Source organism: Oncorhynchus kisutch, linkage group LG4, assembly GCF_002021735.2.
Source record: "Oncorhynchus kisutch isolate 150728-3 linkage group LG4, Okis_V2, whole genome shotgun sequence".
Taxonomy (NCBI): Eukaryota; Metazoa; Chordata; class Actinopteri; order Salmoniformes; family Salmonidae; genus Oncorhynchus; species Oncorhynchus kisutch.
In genome coordinates this window covers 61,174,263-61,200,107 of record NC_034177.2, presented here as the reverse complement: position 1 = coordinate 61,200,107, position 25,845 = coordinate 61,174,263, and the positions used below count along the sequence as shown (strand labels likewise).

The window sequence follows — 25,845 nt, the reverse complement described above, 5'->3', positions numbered from 1 at the left end:
AAGCATGGTGGTGGCAGCATGGTGATGGCAGCATCATGCTCTCTCTCTCTCTCTCTCTCTCTCTCTCTCTCTCTCTCTCTCTCTGGATGCTTTTCAGCCGCAGGGACTGGGAGAGAGGTACAGAGACATCCTTGATGAAAACCTGCTCCAGAGCGCTCAGCATCTCAGAATGCGGCGAAGGTTCACCTTCCAACAGGACAACGACCATAAGCACACAGCCAAGACAATACGGGAGTTGCTTCAGGACAAGTCTGAATGTCCTTGAGTGGCCCAGCCATAGCTCGGACTTGAACCCGATCTAACATCTCTGGAGAGACTTCTAGCGTCATACCCAAGAAGACAAGGCTGTAATCGCTGCCAAAGGGTCTACAACAAAGTACTGAGTAAAGGGTCTGAATACTTATTTAAATGTAACATTTCCGTTTTTTTTTTTTTTTTAATAAATTAGCAAACATTTCTGAAAACCTGTTTTGCTTTGTCATTATGGTGTATTGTCTGTAGATTGGTGAGGGGGAAAAAACGATTTAATACATTTTAGAATAAGGTAATAAGGTAACAAAATGTGGAAAAAGTCAAAGGATCTGAATACTTTCCGAAGGGACTGTATAGTGTAAAGTGAGCTAGCCTTAAGGCCTGGATAACCTTCTTTGAGGTTGGTTCAAATGTATCTTGGATCACGAGATACTTTACCTTCCTTGGCCCATCAGGGGGACATGTCTCAGATCATTTTCTCAGACAAGTGCATTGGTTATTTTGGAGATCCAGAACAGTAATCTCAGTATCCCAGTATGTGCATCTCCACCCTTCAACTCACTGGACAATTGAAGGTGAAGAAGAAGAGCTACAGTGCCAAATATGAACAATAATAACTGGACCAAATATGAAAGGAAATGAAACACAGGAAAGGTGCTCCTTTCTCCAGTCTCAACAACCATTCCAAGGGACCTGAATGTTTCTTGGCTTACTTGCAATTCATTTCGTCCTGCATGTGCATGTGTATCAATAGGAGGCTTTTCACATTTCGTTTTTCTTGGAGAGCCTCCCAAAATTAGAATAAATGTGTTTCTAATTCTACCACAAGTCCCCCTAATCAGCTTAACGTCAGAGAGACCTTCGTGTTCACACAGCTGGCAAGGCAAGCACCAAACCGCCTTCTTTCCCTGCCTGTCTCCCTTTGTACAGCAGCCCCATGGACCAGTAATCTCATACAGTAGCACTTGTTTCTGTATCCACCCACAGCTCCTTGTTGTGGCCCGTTGCCTACCCCAACTCATGTCATGAGCAGCTACGCACGCCGCCTTCTGAATTAGGATGACCTGGGCATGTGACATATTTGGTGACCCGTTCGTTTCTATCGGTGCAATGGAACTCTTCTAATGATCAGCTGGCACGCAAACGGGTTGTTAGCCAGCCAGACGAATTAGCAGGTTGCATGCGAAGGACTTGGGTTCAAGCCAAATCTCAGAATGGTTGGGTCATTTTCTCTCTCTCTCTCTCTCTCTCTCTCTCTGGCTGTTTGTGATGGAGGCGAAAGCGCAGATAATCTCATTAGTAAAAACCTAACTTTTGTATGAGCTTGAGTCTAAACTCTGACTGAAAATTTACACAGTGGCTTAAATTGACACAGAGGCCCCTTGCAAAATTGGATCAGTGGGGATAAAAACAATCCTCATTAAAATGATTCTACTTTTAGGACTTCCGTTAATATTGCACCTGTTATATCATCAATGGCCATCAGTTGTGACATATTTACCGTTTAAGAAAATGGCGTGTGCGTGCTTACTAACACAAGAAATGGACCTACCTTGTCTTGGTATAACTCTGTTCTGGAAATCCCATTTAGGGGATTTATTAAGGGGGCAATCCCAGGAAATCCTGAGGTTCCAATTCCAGGTAATTCTCTCCCAGAGTTGGTATAACAAGAGGCTTACCTCAGCTCACGCTACGTTGATATGGCACAATGTGTTTAAAATGATTCTTACACAACACTGAATCACCAGTACCAGAATCACATATACGAATAAGAGAAAGATCACTTCATAACACATTTGATTCGCAGTGCTGCCCTTCCCAATCGACCTGCTGGATCTTCCCATCCCAGTATTGTGGGATTGAGCAGCTTTTAGGGCCTAATTGTATTTGACATTCATAAGTATGGAATGTTCCGGTTAAGTGCTGAGACAAATCTGTGTGGTCTGGGGAGCATTGGGGTGCTGGGGGTGAAAACGGCCCATAATCCTCTTATTCTGATCTAATTGTTAGGGGCATGGATATTTGATGACTGGAGTTATTATTTTGTTAATGCCTAGGGATTTCTGTGTTTGTTAGTTTGGCTAATACTTTCAGCCAGTATACTGAGAGTTTCCATTTCAATGCAGCAGAGGGTGCTGGCTGCTCACGAGTTACAACATCTGTTCAGCACATAGATAGATAGATAGATAGATAGATAGATAGATAGATAGATAGATAGATAGATAGATAGATAGATAGATAGATAGATAGATAGATAGATAGATAGATAGATAGATAGATAGATAGATAGATACGAGGACTCATCTTTGTGTCTTGTGCCATTATAGTGTCTGTGACAGCGTGGGCAGCGCCACAATCTCCATTTTGAAGTAGTCAATTTGGTCTTCACGATTTACGTACATGTATGTAAATATATGTCAATTGGAAAGCATTTTGTCTGCAATGTCTTTTTCGAGTATGTATCGGACCCCAGTAAGACTAGCTGTTGCTCATGGAGATCCTAATAAATAAATGGAATCCCTCCTGATGACCTGGTTGAACATAACTTCAACAGGGTCACCAAGAGGGATCAGCCAAGAAGACCCACACTGTTGACTATGTTAAAATGGTGGGACTTCCAACTTCAATGGCGCTGCCCATGCTCATATAGTATTTTGGCCACTAGAGGCCTTTATCATTCTCTTAAGTGTCCATTATGAGATAAGTGGTGATATGTATTTCACATCACTTCAACATTCACATTTTGATTTGTTTACATCCACCACAGAACTCTGACCCTTATTTTACATTTTGAGTTCTTTAGCAGACGTTCTCATCCAGAGCAACTTACAGTTCGTGCATTCATCTTAGTTTAAGAGGCAACCGCATATCACAGTCGTAGTAAGTACATTTTTTTCCTCAATACAGAAGTTATCAGCAAAGTCAGTGCCATTTTTTTTTTTGTAGATTCTTTTATTCAAAATTCTAATTTGATGTGTACATGTGTCAATACTGTTGTTTGTACACATTTGTTCCTACACGGTGTTATTGCACCTCAGCTAAACAATAGTATTTTAATATTTCCTGAGTATCTTGTTGTGGGTTTTTATGCATTATTAAAACTATGCAAATAGGTGTCAATAATGTTTTTGAACATTGGATTTGAAATCCAGCATTTTTGAATAACACCGAACATGAACAACAGTGAATCCATCTACTCTAACTACCACAGACGAAGAAGCAGAGGTCCTACTTTGTTGATCTGTACTTACTATTACTATTACTAAATCCTTATTATTTACTTCCTGTGGAACGCATTGTGTGAGATACATTCCCGCATCACTGCCATTTGTAAACCTGTTTCCATAATGACATCGTCATGAGTCGTCAAGTTGAGCTGTATACTCAAAGAGAACATATAAACTGAGGCCTTTCTACGACTCCTTCTTTGGAGAGTGAGCTGAACTGTGGATGACATTCAGGAGGTCATGACCTTGGATTGGAGGAGGTCAAAAATGCACATCAGTGAGGTATTCACAAGATCATTAAACTTGACACTAGTGATCTACTATCCTTGGATGAGGTCATGTTCCTCAACAACAACACCAAAAATGATTGGATCTGGGAAACTATGTTCCATCTTGACAGAAAACCTTTTGACTTTTGATATTTTGGAAAGATAGTTGATCTGTTTTATTGATGTCAGGGGTAAGATGTTGATAAAAGAGTCACGTCGCTGCTAAAAATACATTTACAGATAGGCTGATTTGTCTCAAAACATTGTAACGGGTTTTGTTTATACACACAGCATGGCTTACATCTCACCCGATCAGATTTGTTGTGCTTTTTGAATGAAAGAGTCCTCTGGACAGTCAGATAACCCACCAGGATAGAACATATTCTGGATGTCCATTGAGGGAACAGTTGTTCTACTTGGCAGATGAACAACACACAGCACAGTTTCAAACCTATGCTGATGAATTCTGCAAATATAAATCCTATACCCATAACCTGTTGAATTGGTGTAGGTGTCTCCTTCTGACTACCACTCATACAGATCAATCTAAGCCACTGTCAGGAAGTATATCCTATTTAACGTTCAAACAGACAGTTTCTGAGGTCTGAGCAGTAGTGTCGTGGATCCTAGCTCAGGGCATACTGGAAGTCTGACACAGATTTACCCCCATGTGGACTGGCCTTATGAGGAGGACATGCATCTCTCCTAGCTGTGATTGACAATCCACATGGAAAAGGCTCCAACAGAGGCTGGTGTGCCGATAAGTGCTGTCTGACACGTCAGAATACACCCCATACGGTGTCATATGGGAACGAGGGAAGATGTTGAAGAAGGTAGCGTGTTGTGTTTGGGTGGAAGGCAGCACAATGCTTCTCTCCGGAAGAGGTCAAAGTCCACTGTGAGGTCGTCATCATTTCCTGCAACTTGCTCTCACACACACATACTGCACGTACTGTACTGCACACACACTCATTCTGTTGTTTGATGACATTTTTTCTGAAATGTTGTTCCATATCTTCGATACTATGGCAGATCTGCATGGTTTCCCCTACCACCTGGCCATAACTGTCCGGTGCTGAAACCAAAGTGTACAAGGTTCACTCCAAACAAAACGTAAAGTCAATAGCTGGCTGCTCCATTCAAGGGTTTAGACCAGAGGAGCCTGTTGGAAATGTCCTGCAGATGTGCTCACTTGACAGCTCCAGTGACAACTTATTAAAAAAAGTGTCTGGGTCACCCAATAGAGCCCCCGGGTAACCGAGGGTTCAAGAGGAGGAGAGGGAGCGAGGCAAACAGAGAGCGGGGTCTTACCTTAAAAGGCAGAATCCGAGGGCGGCTGGCCCATAACGGTAGGAATGTAGATCGTTGACCTGTGAACGCTGCTCCGTTTGAAAATGCGTGCGTGTGCATGTGCGTGTGTGTTGCAATAGGTTCAACTTAGGGTGCGCTATTGGTTAATACAGGAAGAATATGTATGAAGTAGATAAAAGCGATAGTGCTCAAGGTATATTCTTAGAGTTAGTCACTGGGCAGAATGTCCAGTTCTGTTTCATGCATTTGTAGTACTTTTCAAATACGGTTGTTTTCCACTGAACAAACTCAAAGTAGATCTATATTGTAGGCCTACTGTACTTCTGACGGTAGCCATGCATGCTCATTGAGTACAGGAAGTACACTAAGTGCAATGCCCCACTTTCGGGATTCTGAAAGGTGACACTGTGGACTACAGTAGTGCCATGAGACTGACAGAAGTGTTGTACAGTTGTATGACTGGGACAGAGAGTGGGAGGGGGGAGAGGTAAAGAGGGCAAGTGATGTCACCCCGGCTGAATTTCCCACATATCTATAAGGGGAAATGTCCTCCCAGTCTACAACCCTTCCCCCGTGACATTGACAGGAATTTTCAGTGTTGTTTTGAGAAAACACTGCAAAGAGCAAACATAAATATCACATGTGTAAATTCCACGTATGTGTGAATATAGACAGTTGAGTGGGGCTCTCTATTGGAGAGACTCTAAATGGGCACTGATTGCCGTGGAGATGATCGGGGCGGTTCAAAATACAGCCGAACATAGCAGAGAAGATGCAACTGAAATAAATATCCTTTGGTCTCGTCCTCTCCTCCTTACACTGCCTTTTGAGGACCGCTCAGTGTCTAATGAAGCGTCTCAATAAGAGTACAGATATAGGATCAGGTCCCCCCTCTTATTCATTTAGATTTTTAAAGGGAAACCTTGGGATGTTGGCAGTAAAGCTCTTTATTTAGTCAGATGAACTCGTGAATACCATTTTTATGTCTCTGCGTGCAGTTTGAAGGGAGCTGCTAACTAGCGTTAGCGCAATGACTGGTCATTACACTAACGCTAGTTAAAATCCCGAAGTATCCATTTAAAGGCATAACTAATCCGCATACTGTGAGACGCTTCATGAATACGAGCCCAGACATAGTCACGTGCATCACAGGAGGTTGGTGGCACCTTAATCGGGGAGGAAGGGCTTGGGGTAATGGATGGAGTGGAATCAGTGGAATGGTATCAAATACACCAAACATATGGTTTCCAGGCGTTTGATGCCATTCCATTGGCTCCGTTCCGGCCATTATTATGAGCCGTCCTCCCCTCAGCAGCCTCCACTCAAGTGCATACATTTCACATCACAAGATTCTGTCACAGTTGCGCGCACTCTGTCAGGATGTGGGGTGACTTTGAATAATTCATGGTGTTTTCTGTGTGAGGGATGCCATAAATGAAAGAGATTGACTGGCAAGCGCCGCAAGCTTTTGGGCTTTTCACGAAGGCTTTTCTGTATCAATCACTAAGCTGACAGTACAGTAAGTACTATGTCTGTCTGTCTGTCTCTGACTGCAGGCTGAACTCTGGGGGATAGCAACATGTATCTGAAGCCAATTAAGTACAAGTCACTTCTCTTTTAAGGTACATTAACCTCATCGGGCCTGTGTTTTTGTCCAGCCCTTATATTTAGCATCACAATGAAGTATTTGATCATTTTCTTTTCAGGGCAACAAGGGTTACAATAAAACAGCTGCATTCACGAGTTTTAGTGGCAAAATGTCAGTATTATATAAAGTTATATGTCCTGGGATTTCCTATAATCTTCGATGTCGAAGAACTCCTTACCTTTTAATTACTCTTGTGTTGCTTGTGAGCACCATAGAGCAAAACATTCGGACTCTACAGATGTAGAGCCCTTGTCTCATAAAAAGCCCTCGAGAAAGACAAATCCAAATGGTAAAACCCAGAAGTCTTTAGCTGAAACACACAATGTTTAAAAGGGGTTAGAGGTCCAAAATGAGCCGACAATATGGTGGGACACAAGGTGTATTACTTTACAGTGAGATCCAAAAGTATTTTTTGTTGTTTTGGCTCTGACTATGAGGTTAAAGTGCAGACTGTTAGCAGTCAGCTTTAATTTGAGTGTATTTTCATCCATATCGGGTGAACTGTTTAGAAATTACAGCACTTTTTGTACATAGTCCCCCCATTTTAGGGGAGCAAAAGTATTGGGAGAAATTCATATTGTATATGTGTATTATAGTAATCAAAAGTTTACTATTTGGTCCCATATTCCTAGCACGCAATGATTACATCAAGCTTGTGACTCTACAAACTTGTCGGATGCATTTGTTGTTTGTTTTGGTTGTGTTTCAAATAATTTTGTGCCCATTCGAAACGAATGGTAAATAATGTATCATGTCATTTTGGAGTCACTTTTATTGTAAATAAGAATAGAATATGTTTATAAAGACGCCTACATTAATATGTGGATGGAACCATGATTACAGATAATCCTGAATGAATTGTGAATAATGATGAGTGAGAAAGTTAGAGGCATATATATAAATATCAAAATGATGACAATCTCACAGTGAACTTTGACCTCTCTCTGATCTGTATGAGTGGTAGTCAGAAGGAGACACCTACACCAATTCAACAGGTTATGGGTATAGGATTTATATTTGCAGAATTCATCAGCATAGGTTTGAAACTGTGCTGTGTGTTGTTCATCTGCCAAGTAGAACAACTGTTCCCTCAATGGACATCCAGAATATGTTCTATCCTGGTGGGTTATCTGACTGTCCAGAGGACTCTTTCATTCAAAAAGCACAACAAATCTGATCGGGTGAGATGTAAGCCATGCTGTGTGTATAAAAAAGCATGCTAGGCTGATTTGTCTCAAAACGGTATATGAATGGTAAAAAATGTATTGTAAAATGTTGGAGTCAATTTTATTGTAAATAAGAATAGAATATGTTTCTAACACTACAGATGTTTTTGTTAAAAGTGACTCATTATTTACATTATTTATCATTATTTTCTATTGGGCACAACATAATCTGAAACCCAACCAAAACGAACAGAAAATGCATACAACAAATGTGTAGAGTCACAAGCTTGATGTAGTCATTGTGTGCTAGGGAATATTGGACCAACTACTGAACTTTTCACTACTTTAATGCACATAAGTGAATTTTTATTCCCTAAAATGTGGGGACTATGTACAAAAGGTGCTGTAATTTCTAAACTGTTTGTATTTGTATTTATTATGGATCCCCATTAACTGCTGCCAAGGCAGAAGCTACTCTTCCTGGTGTCCAGCTAAATAAAAATAAATATAAACCATTACAATACATTCACAACACATTGTGTGCCCTCAGGCCCCTACTCTACAACCATATACTGTATCTACAACACAAAATCCATGTGTACGTGTGTGTATAGTGCGTATGTTATCGTGTGTCTGTGCCTATGTTTGTGTTGCTTCACAGTCCCTGATATTCCATAAGGTGTATTTTTATCTGTTTTTTAAAAATCAAATTTGACTGCTTGCATGAGTTACTAGATGTGGAATAGAGTTCCATGTAGTAATGACTCTATGTAGTAATGTGCGCCTCCCCTAGTCTGTTCTGGACTTGGGGACTGTGAAGAGACCTCTGGTGGCATGTCTTGTGGGGTATGCATGTGTGTCCAAGCTATGTGCCAGTAGTTCAAACCGACAGCTCTGTGTATTCAGCATGTCAATAACTATCACAAATACAAGTTGTGATGTAGTCAATCTCTCCTCCACTTTCAGCCAGGAGAGATTGACCTGCATGTTATTAATGTCAGCTCTCTGTGTACATCCAAGGGCCAGCCGTGCTGCCCTGTTCAGAGACAATTGCAATTTTCCTAAGTCCCTCTTTGTGGCACCTAGAACTAGGACCTGCCTTGTTGTTAGCGCTGTTAAGAATGCAGAGCAACACTTTATTATGGACAGGCTTCTCCCCATCCTAACAAACGTTGTATCAATATCTTTGGACCATGACAGTTTACAGTCCAGGGTTACTCCAAGCAGTTTAGTCAATTTCCACATTATTCATTACAAGATTTTGTTGAGGTTTAGGGTTTAGTCAAGGATTTCTCCCAAACGTAATGCTATTAGTTTAAATAAAATATTTAGCACTAACTTATTCCTTGCCACCCATTCTGAAACTAACTGCAGCTCTTTAAGTGTTGCAGTCATTTCAGTCACTGTAGTAGCTAACATTTATAGTGTTGAGTTATCCGCATACATAGACACACTAGCTTCATTCAATGCCAGTGGCATGTCGTTCACCTGATAGGGATGAAAATACCCTCAAATTAAAGCTGCACTTTAACCTCATAGCAATTGTATCATTTCAAATCCAATGTGCTGGAGTACAGAGCCAAAATAACAACAAAATTGTCACGGTCCAAATGCTCTAGGAGCTCACTGTACGTTATCTACTAAGTTCAAACTTCACAAAGGCAGTGGTGAAACGTCAATGATTAAACTCTCCCTCTCAAAGCAGTCACATAGACCTTTAACCACATGCAAGTGAACAGTTCTAAACATGTTTGCATGGGTTGTGAGTACTGAGGAGGGATGCACAAAAAGTTCCTACACTGGAATGACGTCTGGATCTCGTCTTGTACCCATCATTCTCCCTCCAATCTGACACTGTTCAGGGCTTCAACCCTAGACTTTTGCCCCCACCTCAGCTTCCGTCTTCACATGCTGCAGACACAAATCTCCCTCACCATGGAAACGGTCTGCAAACAACCGTCAACACGGCAGACCTGACGTTTGCATGCCCCGGAGACCAAACTGCATGTGAGCCTGCTTGTAGTCTGCTCTGCGTCACTTTCTCCCCCTGCTATTTTATTCGCCCCTCAGGTGAAGTAAATACTCAACGTTCTGCTGTTTTTTTTTAAGGTGAACTGGGTTCCATTCCAAGCAACTGATTCAGCAGGTTTGGGATGAACACACAATCCCTGCTTCTGTGCAAAGCATACCAAAGTGTCCCCGTAAAGCTCCCCTCACTAACCCTGGTCCCGATGGCTTAATCCAAGCATCAAACCTGGCATTCCCTCCACAAGAAATGATATCTCTTTCTTACGCAATAACAATTAACGCTCATATTTATTATCAAGATAGGCCTAGTTGTAGTCTCAAACATTTCTTCATGTCCTGCCTTCTGCATGGCTGGAAAGCGTTCATAGCAGTGTGAGGGGAAAACAAGAAGACCATTATCCTCCTTACCATGCTTCTGCTGTCTCCACAGCATGCCAGAGAGCAGGGAAATGTCATATAAAAAAATGTCCCTCTTTTCACCTAGTGCAAATATCACTATGAGGGACTCTGAGAATAACACCTCTATGTGAAAGACACTGCACACATTATTCTGGGCTGTCTGAGAGGTGGTGTAAAAAATTTGTCTTGGTTTGAGTTATGCTTTTTTTGGCACACCTGGCCCATGGGCCAAAGCTTATTCATCCTGAAACCTGACAGCTTCACCTTAGTCCAGGAAACAGGAACAGGAGAGAGCTGGACTCCCATGATCTCAAATGTTCTGTTGGGGTATTTTAAGCGAGAGGCAGTTTCTTGAGAACCACAAACGATTTATCAACGGTTGTGATGAACCAGAACGTTCTTTGTGAAAACAAGCTTAGCGGTAAATGTTTTACATGTCACATTACATAGGAATTATGGGATGTTTGCATGCATAAAACAAATAGCCAGTTTAGCCAGTATATTTGGCTTATCAGAGGAGGGAATGTTTACTGATCCATGAGCCCAGCTACACATGACTAATACCTCCATTATGTAAAAAAGAATATGGCTATAAACTACTTTGTGTGTTTCCTTGGTTAGTCAACTAGAAAACCATGTAACGGGCAAGTGAATAAACATATTTTTCCAGTTAATTCCTCCCTTTTCCCCAGGCTTCTTATTGTCACCACGTTGCCAACCCATGGCACCAAAGTAAAAAATTAGATTTTCCTGCGTTTTATACATATTTCCACACTATGAGGTTGGAATAATACCATGAAATTGTGAAAATTATGATAATACCCTTTTAGTGTAAGAGCTGTTTGAAAATACATTTCAGCCTGTCGTGGTGGTATGGCGTTCTGGCCTGCCTGGTGACAACACAAGGCGGTAAGTTAGTAAATAGACCAATAAGAAAGAGTTCCAAACCTCTCTGCCAATAACAGCTAGTTTTCAGTTTTTCTTCCCTACTCAGACCATTCCTAGATAGTCCTAGCAAATTTTGCTCTTGCTATTTTTTCTCATTTTAATTGAAAACAATCACTATAAAGTACTTCATTGTTACCCAGAAATGATTTGATATTGAGATAAAAATGGCGGTATTGGGCCTTTAAGTATTTGCTATTTTTGTTAAGCGACCAACAGACAATTACAGGGCTCCAGGTAGAGCAGAATCTGTCGACGCCTGTGTCACCTCTCCATCCTTCTGGAGTGTCACTAATCTGGCTAAACCAATTACAACACACCCTTTTCCCCCAGCAATAATGACTGTGTTTGTCTGGCTCCGTGTGGTGAAAACATGGAAAATAACTATGTTTGGGTCAAACATTTATAGTAATTGCATTTGAAAGGCACTTGAGTCTGAGCTGGAAAACAGGCAGTGTATTCAAGATTGAGTCAGAGAAACAAGTAGGGATATTGTTCTATTTAGTTATATGTCTGTGGGTGTATCACATGCTAAATGTATCCATTTGGATCATGACTATCTCTCTTTACTTTACTTTGTAGCATACATGGAGGTTGAGGAAAAGCAGCTGTGATAGTCATAAAACACAGGCCAACAAGGTTATTTTCTACCTTCTATATAAATATGCACAATCCATGGCATTATTTATTCTTCTTGCATGATTTTTGGCTAGACCAGCACAGAGAGTTGGCAATTTGGGGATTGAGACAGGCAGTACAGGCTATATGAGGCCTGTAGTTGAGATACAAATAAAAATCTGACTGGGCCTCCCGAGTGGCGCAGTAGTTTAAGGCACTGCATCACAGTGTCACTACAGACCCTGGTTTGATCCCAGGCTGTCGCAACTGGCCGTGACAGGGAGACCCATGGTGCGTTGTCCAGGATAGGAGGGGGTTTGGCTGGCTGGGATGTTCTTGTCCTATCGTGCTCTAGCGACTCCTTGTGGCTGGCCAGGCGTATGCACGCTGACTTCGGTAGCCAGTTGTATGGTGTTTCCTCTGACACATTGGTGCAGCTGGCTTCCGGGTTAAGCGAGTAGTGTGTCAAGAAGCAGTGCGTGGTTCGGAGGACGCATGGTTCTTGACCTTCACATCTCCCGAGTCTGTACGGGAGTTACAGCGATGGGACAAGACTGTAATTGGATATCACGAAATTGGGGAGAAAAAGGGGATTTTTATTTTTATTTATAATCAAAATAAATCATACTAAACAAACATGTATGATGAAAGACAAAAAGACAATTGGCAGCCCTAACCCAGCACCTCAGTGAAAGATTAGCAGCATGGTCGAGACCAGAAGTTGTACAAGGTTTCACAACTAGACAACAAACTTAAACAATCCCACAAACACACAAATGGAATGTCTCACACCTTTTATAACACATTACAGACAATTAAAACGTTTTCAGTATTTTCCATTTGAGGATGTCAAATCAGTCTCTGGTAATTATTTGTTCTGACGCAAAGCCTTTTAACTTTCAAAGGAATGCAACATATCACACCATACTGCAGCCACAGCACCTTTTGTAAACAGCAGTGTTCACATACAGTTGAAGTCGGAAGTTTATATACCCTTAGGTTGGAGTCATTCAAACTTGTTTTTCAAACTTGTTTTTCAACATCTCCAAAAATGTCTTGTTAATAAACTATAGTTTTGGTTAGGACATCTACTTTGTGCATGACAAGTAATTGTTCCAACAATTGTTTACAGACAGATTATTTCACTTATAATTCACTGTGTCACAATTCCAGTGGGTCAGAAGTTTACATACACTAAGTTGACTGCGCCTTTAAACAGCTTGGAAAATGACAGAAAATTATGTCATGGCTTTAGAAGCTTCTAATTGACATCATTTGAGTCAATTGGAGGGGTATCTGTGGATGTATTTCAAGGCCTACCTTCAAACGCAGTGCCTCGTTGCTTGACATCATGGGAAATCAAAAGAAATCAGCCAAGACCTCAGAAATAAATTGTAGACCTCCACAAGTCTGGTTCATCTTTGGGAGCAATTTCCAAACACCTGAAGGTACTACGTTCATCTGTACAAACGTACGCAAGTATAAACACCATGGGTCCACGCACCCGTCATACCGTTCAGGAAGGAGACACATTCTGTCTTCTAGAGATGAACGTACTTTGGTGCGAACAGTGCAAATCAATCCCAAAACAACAGCAAAGGACCCTGTGAAGATGCTGGAAGAAACAGGTACAAAAGTATCTATATCCACAGTAAAACGAGTCCTATATTGTCATAACCTGAAAGGCCGCTCAGCAAGGAAGAAGCCACTGCTCCAAAACCGCCATTAAAAAAGCCAGACTACAGTTTGCAACTGCACATGGGGACAAAGATCTTACTTTTTGGAGAAATGTCCTCTGATAAAACAAAAATAGAACTGTTTGGCCATAATGACCATCGTTATGTTTGGAGGAAAAAGAGGGAGGATTGCAAACCGAAGAACACCATCCCAACCACGAAGCACGGGGGTGGCAGCATTATGCTGTGGGGGTGCTTTACTGCAGGAGGGAATGGTACACTTCACAAAATAGATGGCTTCATGAGGAAGGAAAATTCTATGGATATATTGAAGCGACATATCAAGACATCAGTCAGGAAGTTAAAGCTTGGTCGCAAATGGGTATTCCAAATGGACAATTACCCCAAGCATACTTCCAAATTTGTGGCAAAACGGCTTAAGGACAACAAAGTCAAGGTATTGGAGTGGCCATCACAAAGCCCTGACCTCAATTCCATAGAAAATGTATGGGCAGAACTGAAAAAGTGTGTGTGAGCAAGGAGGCCTACAAACCTGACTCCGTTACACCAGCTCTGTCGGGAGGAATGGGCCAAATTTCACCGAACTTAATGTGGGAAGCTTGTAGAAGGCTGCCCAAAATGTTTGACCCAAGTTAAACAATTTAAAGACAATGCTACCAAATACAAATTGAGTGTCTGACCCACTGGGAATGTGATGAAAGAAATAAAAGCTGAAATAAATCACTCTCTCTACTATTATTCTGACATTTCAAATTCTTAAAATAAATTGCTGACCCTAACTGACCTAAGACAGGGAATTTTTACAATGATTAAATGTCAGGAATTGTGAAAAACTGAGTTTAAATGTATTTGGCTAAGGTCTATGTAAACTTCCGACTTCAATTGCCAAATCAGAATGTTGCCTCAACACCGCTAGGTCAGGAATTGACCTTCTTGATCAAAGACAGAGGAGAGCTGCAATCCATCTCTTTGCACGGAAACAAAAAAAAAGTTTGCCTGTCTTGTGAGACACTTTTACAACCCATTACACAACAACTCTAAACAGCTGATTTATGCCCGCTCCTGGATGCTTGTGCTCCGTTACTGGAATGTAGGGAATTTTAAAGACCCCTCCTCTGCTTGTCCCCGTCCGCACGTAGACAAACGGAGCAGGCGCCTGGTTGAGTGCTCTCCCACCAGTGCTCCCACCGCAGGGCAGTGAAGCAGAACGTAAAGAATGCCAGAAGATGAGAAAGAAATCTATTCTGTTCTTCTCTTTTTTTCCCACTCTCTCGTGTCTGTTTCCGTTTCGCATCTCTTCTCAGGCCTTCTCGCTTTTTTTGCTCGTCTTTCTCAGTTTCCAAGTGTACTGTACTGTGTAGGCCTATCGTCTTCACTTTGAGTTCCTCCATCTTTTACTCTCAAACCTCAGTCATTTTCTCTGAAATATACTGTATCATACCATCAATGATACAACTGCACAATCACATATTATTTCACTCTTTTGAAAAAAGTAGAGGGAAATAGGACACATTTTTATTTATTAATGCCATTTAATAAAAACACAAGTACTGTATATTATGCATAGGATTCTTTGTAGTTTTGTTAATAAAATGGTCATGTGACAAACAAAACAGTGCCTTGATAAACATGTTAAAAGTCACACAAGATGCATTATATTTACAGAGAAACAGGGCTTTAGATTGTGTATCAAAGCAACCTTTTTTTTATCTACAGCAAAAGCTAGGAAAAGAACACTAAATTACCCTTTAATCTTAATTTAATTGCAAAATAAAAGGCACAATGGCTTTGGTTTAGTAGTAATTCAATAGCACATGCATCTTCTAATACTTGTGGCACAACGCACAAACAATAAAAGCATTGAGACTTCCAAGAAGCTAAATTAGAAACTTCTTTTGAAAATAAGGACATAAAGCAGCGCTCCACATGCCATGGACTGTATCTTGACAGGTTTGTGAGACCTTTCTCATACTTCTCTCAAGTTCTGTATTTCCCTTTCGCCTCTTCAGCTTTGGCATTGCTCAAGGTCTGCTCTTTGCCTTGGGGTCACCCATGATGTTGAGTACATCATCAAGAATGGAGGGGCCCAAATCGAGTTCAAGTGACAGAAGAGACCCGGTGATGTGGGAGATCGAATACTGTGACACACTCTTTTCCTTGGAGAACTCAAAGTCAAAGTCGCAAAGGCGCCCCTCGTCCACCCCGCTGTCCCTGTCCACCCAGTCTCCATTGCAATCAGAGAGCTTTTTCTCGAAGCGGAGGGTAATGTCATTGTTAAAGCTTCTAAAGCCATTGCGGTTGTCATTGCTGCTGAAGCCTTCGTGACTATTGAAGATGCCATTGCTGTTTTCATTGAAGACACCATTACCATTGCTGTTGCCATTGATGTAATAGGTAGGTGAAGGCTTTTCATACCCGTTTTCACCATTGTGCTTTTTATGATTACTTTTGGAGACTTTCGTCGTCTTTGGCTTCTCTGGTTTCTCTATCAGATCCAGCAGGACGTCTGGTTTGGTTGTGACTTCTGTCGGATGTCTGGTCGGGTCGCTGCTGAAGACCTCGATGGAACGCAACAGGGTTTCAATCTCCAGGATGTCAGCCCCGTCTGGGCTCCCCAGGGGAGAGGTAGGGATCCGCCCTACCATGCACACCAGGGGGTCCATAGCGGGCATAGAGAACACAGCGGTGGAGAGGTGGGGTAGGGTGAGGGCCTGGCACCCTCCAATTGAAGGGAGCGAGATGGCGTTCTTTAGAACGGGAGAGGGTGTCTCAGGAAACTGGGCATCAGATGCGCTGTTGGCCCGCAGGAACTCGTTGTGGATGCTGTACTGCGGACGGAACACCTCACCTTTCCCAGGCAGGAGCTCAAACTTTCCCTGGAGGAAGGACATGTCCCCGAAGGCGTCCCTCTCACCGCCTTTTCCGATGTGGATGGTGTGGCGGAAGTCCCCCAGCGGTGGGCTGATCATGTCTGGGGACAGGATGTCTCTCAGACGACACTTCTTGCCTTTCTTGCTATTTTTGGACTTCAGGTAGATGGGTGCTTTGGCAGGCATGGTGGTCACTGTTGAATAGAGCTGAGAGATAAAGGACAAAGAGGAGGACTCTCCTGGAACTTTAGGATTGGTGAAGAACTTCACACTGAACACAAGGTCTCCCTGGGGAGATGAGGAAATTACATTCTCAATGAAATGGCTGTGTTGTCTTGTGCTGCTCCGAAGATAGCTTTGATATTTCTGTCATTAATCAGGAAATCCAAGTTGATCAGGAGTCCAAGTTCTCACCAGTGTTGTCTATGAGGTTGCAGTGTGGTCAACCAGCCACATTTCTGAGGAAAGAAAGAGAACAAAATGTTTTTCCCCTAAACATACACAGTTTATCAGTCTATTAGTCAAATCCGGGGTATGTTGTGCCAAGATGCTTGAGCCAATGTTACATTTTACATTCCAATAAAATGTTTATCCATAGACATTTCTCCAACTTCTTCCCTAGAATCCCAACTGGTCTGTCAGTGATGATCTACAATTCATGTCAATCCCCATTCAAATAACAATATAAAGTTACTTACACAAGACGACAAAATAAATCGTGGACACACACGGAATGTCTTCATCCCCAGTTCCCCTCATCCCCCTGCATTTAGAGAGCGTAAAGGCCATATGAGATTTGAGGGCAAGGCCTGGTGAACTGAAGCTCAGGCTCAGGCTCATCTGCTCAGGTCCTTACGAGACCCCCCCCCCCCCCCAAGGCTGCCTCCTCTTACATGTGCTAATATGGAACAGCTGGACAGCAGATCGGGCGAAGAGAGGTGAGAGGGCTTTAGAAGGATCAGAGCAAGGCAGACGATGGAGGAGAGGGCTACTGCCCAGACACGTACCAAGAGGGAAAGAGGGGGGCGTTGAAGTGATGCAGAGAAAGAGGGAAGGGAGGAGTTAGGAGAACTAACGGTTGGAGGAGGGCTACAGGGGATTATTGGAGGATTTTAAAAGAGTGGGAGGCAGATGCTTATTTGTTTTTACTTTGATAGCTGGACGTTCTGTTTCAATCGTAATTTTGACTGAAATACCAGTCATCCCACTGGGCAGTCGTCAGTTCAACCTCTAGTTTTCATTTACATTTGATTGTCAACTAATGTGAATTCAACATGAAATCAGCCCAAAAATGTTTACCATGTCATTGGAAAAATACAAATTGAGTGTATACCAAATACAAATTGACTGTATGTAAACTTCTGACCCACTGGTAATGTGATGAAAGAAATAAAAGCTGAAATAAATCATTCTCTGTCACGTTCTGACCTTTATTTCCTTTGTTTTGTCTTTATTTAGTATGGTCAGGGCGTGAGTTGGGGTGGGCAGTCTGTTTGTTTATCTATGTTTGGTTTCTGTTTCGGCCTAGTATGGTTCTCAATCAGAGGCAGGTGTCGTTTGTTGTCTCTGATTGAGAATCATACTTAGGTAGCCTGGGTTGGTTTGTGGGTGTTTTTTTCTGTGTGTGTGTTTGTTGCCACACGGTACTGTTTAGTTTTTTTTGTAGATTTCACGTTATCGTTTATTGTTTTTGTTCGAGTGTTCATTTTGTCTTTATTAAAATATCGTCATGAACACTTACCACGCTGCATCTTGGTCCGATCCTTACTCCTCTTCAGACGAAGAGGAAATCTGCCGTTACATTCTCTCTACTATAGTTCTGACATTTCACATTCTTAAAGTTAAGTGGTGATACTAACTCACCTAAAACAGGGAATTTTTACTAGGATTAAACGTCAGGAATTGTGAAACCGAGTTTAAATGTATTTGGCAAGGTCTATGTTAACTTTCGACTTCAACTGTATTCATGGGTATAGCTGGTAAAATAAGAAAATGCACTGAGGTCAAGCGGTGCCCCATGGATTGGTGATGAGCTGAGAAATATAATGATTGAATGTTATGATGCCAAAAAAGCAGCAGATAAATCTGGCACTCTGTTTGATAAGCAAATGATTGTAAATTAAGAAATCTTGTATAGACACAAAATTGATATACTGTTGTAAAGTGTGATGGGAAAACTGTGGAGAACGTTGAATGCTATTATGGGTAGGAATTCGAACATGTCCTCCTCTTTTGTTGAATCAGAAGGTATATTAATCCAAAACCACAAGCCATCGCAAACTGCTTTAATTAATATTTTACAGGCAAAGTGGACAAGTTGAGGAATTCTATGATTCCAACTGATGGCTGTCACATCCTGACCATAGAAAGCCTTTATTTTCTATGGTGGAGTAGGTTAGGGCATGACTGGGGGGTGTTCTAGTTTATTATTTCTATGTGTAGTCTAGTTTTTGTATTTCTATGTTGGCCTGGTATGATTCCCAATCAGAGGCATCTGTCTATCGTTGTCTCTGATTGGGGATCATATTTAAGCAGCCTTTTCCCACCTGTTTTTTGTGGGATCTTGTTTTTTGTATTGTTGCTTTTGAGCCCTACAAGGCTGTACGTTCGTTCGTTCGTTCGTTTGTTTCTCTTTATTGTTTTGTTGCTGGTTCACAAATAAATTATGATGAACTCAAATCACGCTGCGCCTTGGTCTACCCATTTCGACGAGCGTTACAATGGCTCCATGTCATATACCCTTAGTAAAGGTTGGATCATGAAGGAGAGGCAATGCGTGTTTGAATTTCACCAAGTAGAAAGGGAAGAGGGGGAACGGATGCTGTTGTCTCTTTCGGATGACAATTCACCTTGTACAGATAATCTTGATGCCATATTGCTTAGAGTTACAACTTACCAAATATCTACCCCAATCTCTCATATTTTTAATAAGTGCTAAATGTATGGGGTGTGCCCAGAAGTCTGGAAAGAGTCCAAGGCTATTCCACTACCTAAGGATAAAACATCTGCATTCACTGGTCCTAATAGTCATCCTTTAAACTTGCTGCCTGTGTCAAGTAAATTATTGGAAAACATTGCATCTGTACAAATCAAGGATTATTTCTCATGTAACTTGTTTTCAGCATGCATACAAAGGGCATTCTACGAGTACAGCCTTAGCACAAATGACAGTTGATTGGTTGAAGAGTATAGATGACAGGAAGTTAGTTGGTGCAGTGTTGTTAAATTTCAGTGCTGCTTTTGATGTAATTGATCATGAACTGTTACTAGGTAAACTCAAATATTATGGTTTTAAGTCTGCAGCTCTATTCTGGATGGAAAGCCATCTATCCAGGAGAAGGCAAAAAGTGTTCTTTAATGGTAGTTTTTCAAACAGTAAAGATATACACTGTGGTGATCCTCAAGGAAGCTGCCTAGGCCCACTTCTCTACTCTAGCTTTACTAATGATTTACCTTCAGTATTGAACAAAGCAAGAGTGGTCATGTATGCTGATGACTCTACAATATTTATCGCAGCATCAGAATATAAGGAGCTAACAGATGTACTGAGTAGTGAACTAAGAATGGTGTCAGAGTGGGTTGATATGAACAAATTGGTGTTTATAAAACTAAATGTATTGAGTTCAAAATATATGCTTGCTGATGACCCCCAATTTAATTTGTCTGTGAATAGAATGCATGTAGAGCAAGTGAAAAAAAATGAAACTACTAGTTGTCATGTTGGACGCCGCTTTATCATGGGCAGAACACATAAATAACATTAAGATAGGTACGGGAATTTCTGTTTCAAGTAAATGTTCAGATTATGTAACATCTAGCACTCAGAATCAGGTGATTCAATCCCTGGTCCTATCACACTTTGAGTACTGTCCAGTTATATGGTCGTCTGCAGCAAAAAAGATATAAAAAGCTCAAAATTGCTCAAAAAAGGGCTGCCAGATTACCTCTTCATTGCTCTATCCATGTGAATATTATCCAAATGCGTCACAATCTCTCATGGCTTCACGTTGAAAACAAATGAATATCCATTATTCTGATTTTCTTTGGGAATGTTATATATTTTTAAAAAGACTGTATTTTTCAGGGCAGTTAGTACATACTAGCAACACGCATAACCACCAAACTAGACAGGTAAATTCAGGGCATCTAAGACAACCCAAGCCAAGGACAAATCACCTTAAATCTACAGTTTTATATAGAGTCATAGCTGAATAGAACCCTTTACCAATCCATATTCCTAAATCCACCTTCGAGAATCTTTTTAAGAACATCTAATGCGATAAACCATATGACTGGACAGGAAATAGAAAGCATCAACTGAATGTTAAATGTGTTTACTGTCAGGTATTTTAATCGTCTGTGTTGTCTACTTGTTAAATGTTTGTAAAGTATTCATTTATAGTTGTTTGTAATATCTTATTAATTGGTGTTGGACCTCAGGAAGATTAGCTAATGTTACGGCGTCAGCTAATGGGGATCCTAATACAAATTCACAAATTCACATTTATCCATGGTACATGTTTAGTGGGGACAGCCATGGACACTTGGCATGGTGTTTATCTGGGCTGCAGACCGGATACCTGTATAACTGTGAAGACGACAGACACTGTAGTGTTTTTCAACCAGAGGCATTTGGTGCCTAGACTAAATGAAGGATAATATCACCGTTGCCCATCTAAATGATAACATCAGTGTTTCCTGTACTAAAAATAAGAGAGAAAGAGGAATAACAGACCGTTTAAAAGAGTCCTGCAGTGTTTTTTTTTTTTACGGGACAGAAAAGGAAGCAAGGAACCCCTGCCTCGCATAGCATCTGACTCCTTTTCCCTTCTCCCTCTCTCCGCCTCTCTCCGTACTGCTCTTTCTCAGTTGACCTTGACAGCTAAGGCCCACTGCGGCTGGGTTCCGATAGGAAGTCCTCTCATGGGCTCCTTCCAATGTATGTACTCTGTGCTGTGACTGCAGCCGCGTTACCTGCCTTATAATACCTTCCCAAACTGCAGACGGTCACTGGCTTAGGCAGCTACAGTCTGACACACGTATTGATTATTGGACTGCCCTAGCATCAGAGCCAGACCACTTGCTGGGTCTGTGCGGATGGAATACAGATCCGCTATTCTCAAGTGTCATGGGAAATCCATAGCATTATGATGGATGACCGTGTTTTTTGTTGTTGTTGTAATCAGCTGTATAGTCCCTATATAGATTTCCTCATCCTAGCCAAATTCCCTCTAGTCCAGCAATGGGGAATTTGGCTCGGGTGGAAGATTTCTACAGAGTTATGCTATTGATAGTATAGCTAGAGAGACATCCGATAGCATAGAGAGACATCCGTTATGCATCTAAATCAAGGTCAACAGCCATTGCCCATGAAATGTCAGCTGGTGTACATAAAGCGGATGACCTTCAAACGGATCATTCTGGTGGCGGAATGGAGTTTGGCTGCATTTGGCAGGCATGATTGGAATGTCAGAGGCCACTAGTTAATTAAAAAGGAAGTGGTATTCAGCTCAGTCAGCTAACTCTGTTTTTCTGAGAGGATAACTAATAGCGGACGCCAGCTGTTATAAAAGCAAAATATCTGAGATATATATATATATATATATATATGACACATGGGGTATGAACTGATATACAAAACAATGCTTGATTCAACACAGAGTTTTTCCAATGTGAAATTATTATACAAAACTCTTGCAACCGACGGAATGTTATATATACATATGAAGCATACGACAATTTCAGCTCTGCAGATGTTGCTAAGAGTATCAGAGGGCTGGGTTTAAAAAGCTCATGATCGGCAATAGTTATTACTGGAAACACTATATACATGTCTAAGTACTAACTATCCAAAATGTGTGTGTATATAAAAAACTATGTGTACTGTACTGTAACTGTGAAAAAAAAAAGTACCATGTATGTAAATGTGTGTATGTATATAAAAAAACAACAAAGAGGGGATAATATTTATGTATTTTTTATTAAAAATGTTATTCTGACAGGATAACTAATAGAGGACGCAAGCTGTATAAAAAGCAAAAAATATCTGATATAAATATTTAAACTGGAACTTTCACTGGTTGTGAAATTGTTGAGGAGGTGCGTACTGGTCTAACTCCTACTCAAGGCCAGATTCACACTGTACTTTTGGACCGGAGCCCAAGAGGAGCAGCGAAAGCAGCGAATGTTCGTTGCCAGCCCTGGGCCCGCTGCGACGCCACTGCAGAATGCGGTCAAGGGTTTTCATTTACACCTCCGGGGAAGGAGGGGAGGGGTGGGGGAGGGGGGGGGGGGGGGGGGGCGATCTGCTGGCGCCTTCCTCCCAAGTGGTTGCTGAGCACCGGTCCAATCATCGAGAGTGGCGAATAAAGCTAATGTGTCATTGGGTCGGCTGTATGTATCTGTGCAGGCATGATGGGGGAGCTGGAGCCGTTCCAGCCTCTAAGGACAGCATTGGGTTCGTTACAGACATGGGGAGTTCCATGTAATGCAAAGCAAGGTCCAGTTAAGGGGATTAGCTATTGTAAGCAGAGAGGGTTGTAGTAGACTAGGGAAGCGCTGAGGGTTTTGGGTAATGGACAGATGATTTTGGATGAGGGCCGTGGGGTCCGGTTATGGACCCCCTCTCTCATCTCTTCACAACCATCTGTTTTGACTATCCCCGTCAGCTTATTATTAGAGCTTGTGTAAGTAAGTGTGCTGTATTCTAAACAAGTGCCCATGATGACACTTTATAGTTTGTTCTCACTGTACACAGAAATGAACCTAGAAAGGCCTACATTAAGCATTGAAGCAGCACACACTTCGGCTCACAATTTGACCTATTTTATCCATTACCGTTCTTCAAAAAAAAAGGAACCATCACAATCCTTCCTTCAAGCAAATGTTTGTCTCATACTAGCATTAGTGGGATATTAAGGTTTTTAGGGATTCCATGGTCGCTGAACATGAACAAATGGTTTTGTAAAAACACAGTTATATTTTGATGTACTGTATGTATGTTGGGCTGGGAGGTTATAGCCCGTGTTCATATTTTAAACTCTAACCTTTAACCCCTTAAATTCTGACATGACCATGAATAGATTGTCCCCTTTCTTTTCGCCCGCAATTTAAAAAAGAACTAGGGCATACCACCGCAGAGGGTAATGGTAGCCCTAAGAAGACTTGGTCTGAGCTGTTTCTGTTACATAAAGAAACCTCAATTACAGGCAGTTGTTCCTCTTGGGGCCTGGATGTGGCTGTGGTGGGAGTGTAATAGAATGGCAGGGTGGTGTGTTTGTTCTGTCTGATTCTCCCCTCCTCTGTAACTCCCCACCCCAGCTGTCAGCGTTTACCCCACGTGCCACCCGCTAGCGTGGGTTCTGCCCAGTTGTCCTTGGCAGGGCCGGGCAGGAAACCATATCCAAGCAGAAAAGACATGAAGGGAATGACAACACAACCACTCACTGGCAATGCGATGAGTGCAGTCTGATGAGCCACTCCAAAAACCCCTCAAAAAACCTTGCGAGAACCTAAAAATAAAATCTGTTCACTCGGGAGATTAACGCAAAGCTCAACATGTCAGAAGTGTGTTGCCTGGCTTAAAATGTCCCCTCTAGGAAAGAAAGAAGTGGTGTCAGGTTGCCCCGAACTGCTCACCCCTTGTAATGTAAAATACCCCTGCACTCTTTATATCCATAACTGAACACTAATTATCACATTCAACAGTGTTGAACCACAGAGACACACGCTAACAGCAACATTGTCCCTTTGAATATTTAGTCTCATTGAAGGTTTTACCATAATGTACCAAATCACTGTACATGATGCGATGCCAGAGATATTCTACACCCATTACACACTAAAAGTCTTAAACATTGCTCACCCTTTCCCTCACCTTGTGTAATTCCTGGGATAAGCTCCTGGTTCCTGCCAAAAGGTGTCCACTGCCCTCCTGAAGGTCTGCAGTCCTAGTGCTGACTGCTAAAGAGGTGTGTGTGGCGTGTGGTTCCCAAACTCACTGGGGCTGACTGACTACTGTCTCTGCCCTGGGGCCGCCCTGCTCTCGCCACTTGCTCTCGGGAGGGATGTCTGCCGGACAGCTGTTTTTGGAATTCCTCTCAGGTTCGATCTAGCTATTCCACTCTGGAGCTGTAGTCTCCTCCTCCTAACCATCTCTCACCGCTGCCTGCAGCACCGGTGTCTGTCTGTCTGCTCCCCTAGCCACAGCTTGAGGCGGTTTTGAACGGGTGGAGTGGGATCCTCTCCTTTTCCCTGGTGTGTCTCTTGCTCTCTCTTCCGTCAGCGGGCAGCTATCTGCTGGGGTGGAGAGAGGTCAGGCTGAGGGTGAGGTCTGGCGCACTGGAGGTCTGCTCAGCAGCTGGTTGGAGGATCAGTAGGCTGCCTCTGCTGCTGCGCTGGACGTCCCTCCTTTCCTGAAACAGTGCTGTTTTAAACGGTCTGTTCTCTGCCTCTCTCTCTCTCTCTCTCTTTTGCTCTCTCACTCAGTTTCCCACTCTCTCCTCTCCCTCTCTCCTCTTTACTCTCTCTGCCTTGATCTGATCCAATCTGCTCTGTAAACCTAGTGGGCATACAGCAGACACTGTATTCAAGGTCTCGCTCTCATAAAATACATTGAGGCACTCATTCTCCCACCATTTCCCGTGACTATTTTCAGACCGGCACATTCATTCACATTCTGGCTCGCTCCTTTATACCGCATAGCACAGTATGCTTTATGTTCTTCCAAACATTTTCTCTGTTTCCTACATGGTTGAGTAGGCTAAATCCTACAGGACTCTGCGGCACTGCAGTGATCCAGAGGACAGTTATTAATTGGCTACCAGACAACACATGACATACTTTTGTTAAACTGCTCCCCTGGTGGGATCCCCATCTACCCAATTGAAATGTGTGTGTGTGTGTGTTTTATTGTCCCTTTTCACAGTGGCTAGGTGAAAAGGACAATGATGTTCACATAATCTTCTTGTCGCATTGTAAACCCTCTAACCTGATGCCCTCAAGGACATAGGGAAGCTGTGCTTCACAAATTAAGAGGTATTTTGCAGCGCTCTGCTGCTATTCTTGCCCCCAAAAAACGATCACCTTGGTAACCACTGCTGCTCTGTTGTGACGTTGGGGGGGGGGGGGGGGTTAGAGAGAGAATGAGAGGAGGGGAGAGACGGGGGATAAAGAGTGGGTGATAGCCGCCTCCCGTTTATGCCTGTGTTCATGTTGGGGGAAAGTAGTGAATAGGTGTCCTCACATGTCCAAATTCTATACTAAGAGTAATCCTGTCATGTTCAATGTAGGACAGATCACAAAATTCCCACTCCTCCGCTCAAGTAAATTTGACATTGATAACTCAGTCGCCCTAATCAAATCAAATAACATGTTATTAGTCACATGCGCCGAATACAGCAGCTGTAGACCTTAC

At 42.2% G+C, this 25,845-nt stretch overlaps 1 protein-coding gene across 4 annotated transcripts; it reads right to left on the bottom strand.

Annotated features, from left to right (window-relative positions):
* Positions 1-15,053: 15,053 nt before the first annotated feature.
* LOC109889800 (cdc42 effector protein 3-like) lies at positions 15,054-24,957 on the bottom strand. 4 transcript variants are annotated; one of them, XM_020481522.2, is made up of 3 exons: positions 24,307-24,902; positions 15,947-16,888; positions 15,054-15,916 (listed from the first exon to the last, which is right to left on the bottom strand). In XM_020481522.2, exons 2-3 carry the CDS (start codon positions 16,614-16,616, stop codon positions 15,582-15,584), a joined length of 1,005 nt encoding a protein of 334 aa, XP_020337111.1. In that variant the 5' UTR covers positions 16,617-16,888; positions 24,307-24,902; the 3' UTR covers positions 15,054-15,581. The 4 variants fall into 4 exon arrangements, with proteins under 4 accessions (XP_020337111.1, XP_020337108.1, XP_020337109.1 ...); XM_020481519.2 differs by having other exon boundaries at positions 15,054-16,888; positions 24,307-24,957; XM_020481520.2 differs by having other exon boundaries at positions 15,054-16,888; positions 24,295-24,901.
* Between the last annotated feature and the right edge of the window lie 888 nt (positions 24,958-25,845).